This window comes from Cebus imitator, unplaced genomic scaffold, assembly GCF_001604975.1.
Source record: "Cebus imitator isolate Cc_AM_T3 unplaced genomic scaffold, Cebus_imitator-1.0 Scaffold238, whole genome shotgun sequence".
Lineage (NCBI taxonomy): Eukaryota > Metazoa > Chordata > Mammalia > Primates > Cebidae > Cebus > Cebus imitator.
Window position 1 is genome coordinate 2192761 of NW_016107553.1, and position 8725 is coordinate 2201485.

An 8725-nucleotide genomic window follows, 5' to 3' on the forward strand; every position below is an offset into this window, starting at 1 on the left:
AATTTTTTGTATTTTTAGTAGAGACGGGGTTTCACCATGTTGACCAGGATGGTCTCGATCTCCTGACCTCGTGATCCACCCGCCTCGGCCTCCCAAAGTGCTGGGATTACAGGCTTGAGCCACCGCGCCCGGCCCTCCCTGGAATATTTTAAAGGAGATTTCAGATATAAGACTAGTTTAAAAGGGGAAGATGGAAGGAACTACATTTGTAAAAGGCTTGAGGCAAAGCACAGATACATGCTACAACATAAACCGTGAAAACATTATACTAAGTGAAAGAAGCCGGTGTCAAGAGTCACACCTTTGTATGATACCGTTTATATGAAGTGTCCAGAATAGACAAATGTATTGAGACAAAACAGAGATGAGTGATTGCCTAGAGCTTAGAGGTTGGGGAAAAACAAAGAGTGACTGCTAATGGATTAAAGGATCAATTGTATAATATGTGAATTATATTTCAAAAAAATCATGTTTCTAAAAAAAAAAAAAAAAAAAAAGGTTTGAGGCAAGAAAGGGCTTAGTTTGAGGAAGTAAATGAAGCCTAGAATGGCTGATGCTTGGTAGGTGGTGATGGAGTATGTCTTAAGATGAGTTTGGAGAAAGGAAAGAGAATCTGATCTTGCTGGACATTAGCTCCTAGTAAGGATTTTGAACTTGGTCCAAGTACAAGAGGAAAGTTTTGAAGCTTTAAAGCAAGGTCAGATGATTGGATTTATGTTTTTAAAAGAGCACTTTGGTTGCTGTTTGGAGTGGAGTGAAAAGAGAAGTAGGTTGCCTAGTGAGGAGGTGATGTCAGGCAAGAGATGAGAGTGGTTAGGATAGGGTAAGGGCAGTGGAATTGGAGAGAAGTGAACGAATTAAAGATATATCTTGGAGAATGGAATCAGCAGTAGCATTTAACAAATGGTGGCAGGTTGCTGAATCTACCTTGGAGAGTAAATAAGAAGGAAGACTCAAAAATGATTTTCAGATTCTGGCTTCAGTAATTGGATGAATTGTAATACCACATACTGAAATGGGATGGGAGACAATAGGTTTAAGGTAGATATCAAAAGTTCACTTGGAAACACATGAAGTTTGTGATGCCCAAGATATACCAGATATTGATATGAAGCAAATGTATTTTTATGTAAGATTTCTATGTAATAGATTTTATGTAAGAATTCTGTGAATTCTGCTGTCCCCAGGGATCTGAGAGCTTTTCATCTAGTTAAACTCTCTCATTATGCAAATGAAACCATAAATGAAATGTTTTTTGTTCAAAGTCACATACTGGACACTAGGCTGGAACCTGTCTTTACTTCCAGGGGAAAAAATGTGTGTGTGTGTGTGTGTGTGTGTGTGTGTGTGTGTGTATTCCATATGTATTTTATGAGGGAATCATGCCTCATAATTCCTTTTTCTTAAACCCCGAAAGTGGCTAATTTCTGAGCTACTTGTAAGACTAAAATGAAAAGGGTCAGGCTTGGTGTAGAAGTGCTTGGCTAGAGGTACCCTGGAGCTGCTGGAGTGATGGCAGAGGCCGTGGTGGGAGCTCAGTGGTGAGGTCCCAGCAGCTTTGACAGCATAGCTTGGCAGTAGGCTTTTATTTTTTCATTATTTGCTGAAGGAAAGGAAAGGGAGTCTTCTGGGGAGGAATTATCTTGGACAAGCCTTCCATGCTTACCAAATGCTTGGCAAGTCTTCTATTTGGCACTTTTCCTGCAAGCTTGTTTGGTTTTAAGCCATCTCCACATTCAGAGATGATTTGTTCAATTACTGGACCATAAACTAATTATAGATAGTAATTGAAATACATATCAGAGAACCAGACCATTGGTGGAAAACCAAGTGACCAACTTGTAGTGTTTAAGAAACTTTTTTCCTGCTTTTATTGAAATATTGAATATATATATTTTATTTGGCAGTATCATGTTTTAAAGCAGGTTTATATTCTCTTCACATAGAAATATAATTTTTGATAAGTAATGTGGTTTGCTTTTAACACATTTTGGTCTTGGAAATGTTTCTGTTAAAAAAAAGAAATATGTCAGAGAGTTGCTAGTTAGTGAAGCAAGACTTCTCCTGGGGCACAATTTAGGTGCAGCCTCTTAAAGTTTCAGTTTCTAGTAACACATGTCCAGGAACTAAAATTTTACCAACCTTCTCAGGGATGATTTGTTTTAGAGATGGATTTATGCCAATCAAATGAATGCATGAATACCATCCTCACAAGGGATTACTGGACAAATCAGAATACCAGTGGTTTCTGATGGAGCTGGATGTATATGGTAATAAAATTTCAATAACTGACTATCTACTAGCTCAAGAGTCCCCCCATTCACAATAGCAGAGTGCTAAATCTATTAACAGAATAGTCCAGGAGCTTATAATAAGAGCAGAGGGGCCAGGAGCAGTGGCTCACACCTGTAATCCCAGCACTTTGGGAGGCCAAGGCAGGAGGATCACTAGAGCCCAGGAGTTCAAGACCAGCCTGGGCAACCTAATGAGACCCCATATGTATATTTAAAAGAAAAAAGGAGCAGAGGGAAATAGATTATTTTCAGGCCCTGGAAATATCAGGTGAACCATTCCGTCCCCTGGAGGAATAATCCTACATAGTATGATAAAGTCTTCATGTCTCCTGTCGGTCTGCTCTGGGTGAACACTACAAGCTCTTACGCTGCAATTCTGTCTTTTAAATACTTTCTGCAGACTTTCTGTTCTGCCAGCACTTCAGGCAGTCATGTTACGGTAAGGTTAATAAGGTTATAGGTTTTACATTCCAGTGTTGAGGATATACTTTTCTTAACTTGATTGAACTTGGATCCATTTCCCAGGGTTCCATACACTTCACACATAATATCTCTTTCAGTGGCTGCCTGTAGCAGACAAATAACCTCCACCTCAGCGATTCTTAAACTTGAGCATAGGAATCTCTGGGGAAATTCGAGCAAAGTACAGATTTTCAAGCCTGACCCCCACAGATTCAGATTAGTAGATCTGGGGACTGGGTTCTGAGACCTGTATTCTTAATTCTTACCCCCAGAGAAACATCATTTATGTGTTAGTTCTTAGCAGTTTGATTTCCAAGGGCAACTTTATTGCTGAAGGCTATAGTACTCTAAATACTAAGACACAGATTTGGTTTTAAAACCTTGGGAAATTTATTAATTACCCATAACCACTTAATAAAACTGTCCAAATTTTTACAACTCTTGATTTTGTTTTCTTTGCCAAAATACTCTGAGCTGTGGTTATGTTGGCCATGCAGAAAATTCTTTTTGTTTCAGAATGTCTTCAGCATCTGCTTCTCTCTTTCACTGCTCTGGTTCAGCACTTCCTCATCTCTCCTTTGGTTGGTCACAGATTTCTTCAGACTCTCACCTCATCCCCCATCTCCCTGAGTTCAAAATGTTGATGGACGTAATAGAAGTTATGGTAGGATTTTGGATAAAGGACTAACATGGTCATAGGTATCTTAGAGAAGTCATTATGACAGGACAGAAGATGGATTAGGTGAGAATATCATCGTCTCTATGGAGTTAGTGTAGTTCAAAAAAAAAGCCAGTATTAGGGCCAAGCACAGTGGCTCCCACCTGTAATCCCAGCACTTTGGGAGGCCGAGGAAGGCCAATCACTTGAGGTTGGGAGTTCGAGACCAGTCTGGCCAACACTATGAAACACTGTCTCTACTAAAAATAGAAAAATAAGCTGGGTGTGGTGACACACTCCTATAATCTCAACTACCAGGGAGGCTGAGGCAATAGAAAAATAAGCTGGGTGTGGTGCCACACGCCTATAATCCCAGCTACTGGGATGGCTGAGAAAGGAGAATCCTTTGAACCTGGGAGGTGGAGGTTCTAATTCTAATTTAATATTAAAATATATATTAAATTCAAAAAGTGGGAATATAATTTTCCATTTTGTAATATAGAACATTAAGCTTGAGCAAATAAAAGCAATAGGAAAGGTCTCGAATTTCTAGGACATGGTTACATCTCTTGCCATTCTCACTTCTGTATATTGTGTTTCATCATAGATTTGCAGTGACATGCCTTTGCACATACTGTTTTCCTTTCCTGGATGCTGCCTCACATTTAACATTTTTGGTGTGCCTTTTATGTGACCTAATTAGGGCAGGAAGATACAGTGGTGAACAAGATTAAATAGAGTTTACAATTTAATAGGATTAGGGAAAGAGATACATAATAAAAACCCACCCAAATGGTATAATGGTCATTGGGGAAATTGTTAGGAAGAAGTACAGGGGGCTGTCTATGGGTAGAAAAGGGGATCTAACCTAATCTAAAGGCTTAGGAAAGTTTGACCTGAGGAAACTTTTCAGCTGAGACCTGAAGAATTAATATGAATTAATTAGGAAATTGCAGAGTTGAAAAGGGCATGCTTGTTTTAGGTAGAGGGAACACATTGTCCTTAGAGCCTGCAGCAAGGAGGAATAATCAGGAAATGCGAAGGAGGTCTGTGTGACTGGTGGTTAGTAAGCAAGAGGGAGAGGCAGCAACTGTGATGAAGAAGAGGTGTGCAGAGGCCTTGTAGTTTACAGTTATGTTTTTGTACATTATCAGAAAGCAATGGGAAGTCATTGAGGGCTTTTGAGGATACGGTGAGGAGTATGCTTATATGTTCAAATTAATGTTTGAAAACAGTGCTTTTGGCTGTTATGTAGAGAAAGCATTGTGGGGTATGAGGTAGAAGTCAGTAGACTATTAGGCTATTTGGTCTGCTTGAGTTGGTAGGACTTAGTGAGAGATGGGTTTGACATGGAGTATAAGAGAGGGAGATGTCAAGGATGAGTTCTAGGTTTCTGGATTGAATCCAGTGTGGATAATCAGCATTTTTATTGAGATTTTAGGGAATACTAGAGAAGGAGCAATTTCGGAGGGAAAGATCAAGAGCTGTTTTGACAGTACTTGCTCTGTGGCTTTTTGTTCTTTACTTCAGAATCTCCCACTCTGACAAGATTCTGCTCAAACTTGCCGCCCTGTAAAAATACTCTAAGAGCCTCTCCTCGCCATTCTCCAGGAGGGGAGTAAATTGTGCTCTTGTGTCACTTGGTAAAGTCTTCTCTTAGTACTTCTCTCTCTGTTTTATAATTATTTATGTACTTGCCTGCCTCTCCCACCAGACTGTGATTCATATGTTCAGTGTCACTGAAATGTGGGTGAATATTTCCTAAAGTGTTTTCCACTGACTTTTGTATGGTAAATAATTCCTTTAACATCTGGGTAATGCTGGAGTAAGTTAATTTTTTTTTTTTTTTTGAGACAGGGTCTGTCTCACTCTGTTACCCAGGCTGGTGTGCAGTGGTATGGTCTGAGCTCACTGCAACCTCTACCTGCTGGACTCAAACGATCCTCCTGCCTCAGCCTCCCCAGTAGCTGGGACTACAGATGTGTGTCACCATGCCCGGCTAATTTTTGTATTTTTTGTAGACAGGGTTTCACCATGTTGCCCAGGCTGGTCTCGAACTCCTGGACTCAAGTGATCTGCCAGCCTTGGCCTTCCAAAGTGCTGGGACTACAGGTGTGAGCCACCATGCCTGGCCAGTTAATGTTTCTTTACTGTAGAACTTTTTGTAGCCTTTTATTTTCTGAGGTGGAAAGGAATAAAGTATTCATTATTTTCCCAGATTATTTGCTTCCCCTTCCCCAGCTCTTGCTTTCTAAGTATATAATGTTACTAGTGTTGAAGGTAAGAGATGGGGTTAGGAACTTTCAGTGGGAAATGCTGATTTGCACATATGCCTGACACTGAGTAGGCATGTAATGCACTGAGCGTGGGTTATGGAATAAAGTGAACCTGTCAGCTGTAGGAGAACGTCTCTGGATGTCTTTCGAAAGCCCTTTTTGCCTATGGTTGCTGCAAATCTATTTCTTTTACCGCCAGTGATCAAAACAAACATCAAGGGACAGGGATTTACTGTCTATTGTTTGTTGCTGCCACTAAAATCTGGTGACAGATTTTGTTCTGTTTCTTTGTAGCTAAGCTGAAAAAGACTGAACAAAAAATTCTTTGGTCTTTTTATTTAACTCCTAACATTGAAATAGTGTCTTTCTTACACTACCTGGGTTGTTCACAAAATAGCCACAGTTATGTTAATAACTTTAACTTTTTTATAAATACATGTTCAGTATTTTTCTAAGCCCTATTTATATTCTGTTTTCAAGAGTTGGCTGTTGTGACACAAAACCTAGATCTCAGGGAAATAAAGATAGGATAGACTAAATGGAGAAAACGCTGCTTTTTTTTTTTTTTTTAAGAGTATATGAATTTATTTTAGAGGGGAATTTTCCTTTTTTCCCCAAAAAGTTAGAGTGCTCTAATGGTTCATTTTTAGAGTGGAACCTAGTGGAAAGTTTTACTAGGAAGTCACTGACTCAAACAGGAAATAGATTTGATTTTAAATTTAGATTTTATTTTGTAATGCCAAGTGGCATTATTGTGTTATATTTACTGCTGGTAAATTTACTGCTGACTCTAACTGCTGGTATCTTTCTTGTAGTCATGTGGACTGGGTAGGTACTTTTGCTCTACAAACTTTATTTGGCTATAAAATTAACAATGAAAATAATTCTTTTTCATTTCTTTTCATATATTTTTTGAGTGGCATAAAATATAGCGTAGATTAGTAGGGTTAAGGGTTTCATAACCACCTCTACATTTCTACTCTCACATCTTAAGTTACATGTTTTCATTTACTTACCCTGTCCTTTATTATTGCATATGTTTATTTCCCAATTAGAGTAGCTTGGAATGATAAGGAAGACTTGATGATCTTTAGTTCTGCTCTTAGAAAAGAAGTTATCAGCCTCTGTCACCAGTTTCACCTGATTTCCTTGGCTGTCAGGACCACTCTTTAGAACTAAACCTCTGAGGTAACCATAAAGAGCAGATAAAAATCCGTGGATAGAGATTACTTCATTTATTTTAAGAAATGACTAAAGAAAGAAAAAATAGCTGCTGAATATACTCCTAGTAGCTGTGATAGAGACTGAATAAGTAAAATGCAGCGATTTAGCAAGGAAACCACTGCCATTTTGATGCTTCCTCTTTTATTTTTTTTGACTGAGTTTCACTCTTGTCGCTTAAGCTGGAGTGCAGTGGTGCAGTCTTGGCTCACTGCAACCTCTAACTCCCGGGTTCAAGCAGTTCTCCTGCGTCAGCCTCCTGAGTAGCTGGGATTGCAGGAGTGTATCACCACACCTGGCTAAGTTTTGTGTTTTTAGTAGAGACAGGGTTTTGCCCTGTTAACCACTCCTGACCTCAGGTTATGTACCCACCTTGGCCTCCCAAAGTGTTGGGATTACGGGCGTTAGCCATCATGCCCCACCATGCTGTTTCTTTAGATAGCAATCTGGTCATCCCAAGACTGTGCATACCCTTATACAAAAATGATGATAAAAAATGTATCTAGACCTGGTAATCTTCAGTCCTGGTAATCTTGGAAAAGCCATAGCTCAGGACACATTTTTTGAATGCTTCTCTTTGTACTTCGGGCTTCTAATAGAGCATTTATTGTCCTAGAAAAACATTTTAATTGTAGAAAACTCCCACATTTGTTTCAGGTCGATCTTCTCTCTTTCCCTTTGAAGATGCCTTCCTGGACGACAGCCATGGCGATCAGGCCCTGTCATCTGGCTTAAGTTCTCCCACTCGCTGTCAAAATGGGGAACGAGTAGAACGCTACTCTAGAAAGGTGTTTGTTGGAGGCCTTCCTCCTGATATTGATGAAGGTACTATGCATTCATTAATGATTTTACAAAAGGCTGAGTTTGTTCTTTGTGTGGTCTGACCCTGCCTCTCCTCTCCAAGTCAATTTTAGGACATTTATATCTTAGCGTATAGGAGGTGAGATTATTTGGTAGATTAGAAAGTAATAGTATGTTATTGTACTATTACAATAAAATCGAACTATGTTCATGTTACATTATCTCATTTAATCCTCATAGCTTTCTTATGTGGATATTCTAGCATCTCCATTTTATAGATAAGAAAACTGAGGATCAGAGAGAAATAATTTGTTCAGGGTTACATAACTGATGGTGTAGTTACAACTCAAGTTCAATTAGATTCCAGAGCTTTTGCTCATGTCCACCACACCAAATAATCTCACATTTTAATAAATACTGGCCAGTGCAGTGGCTCGTGCCTGTAATCCCAGTACTTTCACAGGCCAAGGTGGCAGGATTGCTTGAGCCCAGGGTTTCAAGACCAGCCTATGCAACATAGCAAGACCCTGTCTCTACAAAGTAAAAAGATTAGCTGGGCATGATGGCGCATGCCTGTACTCCAGGCTACTCAGGAGGCTGAGGTGGGAGATCACTTGAGCCCAGGAGTTTGAGGTTACAGTTAGCTATGATCACACCACTGAACTCCAGCCTGGGTGACAGAGTGAGAACTTGTTTCATAATAAACAAATAAAAACAAATACCTATTAACAAAAAGCATAATCCCCCTCTTTAAAAGAATGGAGATGAATTCGAATTTTTCTTAATAATATTTTTTAGATGCTATCAGTCTAAAAGTGAGTGTTCACTTATGCCTAAAGGCAGTTTATTTTAGCACACAGTAAACTGTCAATAAATATTTGTTGAAAGGATGAATGAAATAAAATCGTGATAGAGTTAACTTAAGCAAAAAACAACTCGTTCCAGCAGGCTTTGGGTCTGATATAAAAATACTGTCTGATATTCTTACAGTATTGTTTTTCTAGCATTATTCT

At 39.2% G+C, this 8725-nt stretch overlaps 1 protein-coding gene across 11 annotated transcripts in view; it reads left to right on the forward strand.

The window, feature by feature from the left end:
- CPEB3 (cytoplasmic polyadenylation element binding protein 3) overlaps positions 1-8725 on the forward strand; it is a 246448-nt gene that overhangs the window by 131485 nt on the left and 106238 nt on the right. For all 11 annotated transcript variants that reach the window (XM_037727736.1, XM_017498193.2, XM_017498195.2 and 8 more), the window contains one exon: positions 7569-7736. In XM_037727736.1, the coding sequence (XP_037583664.1) occupies positions 7569-7736 (168 nt within the window). The remainder of the gene's footprint in view (positions 1-7568; positions 7737-8725) is intronic.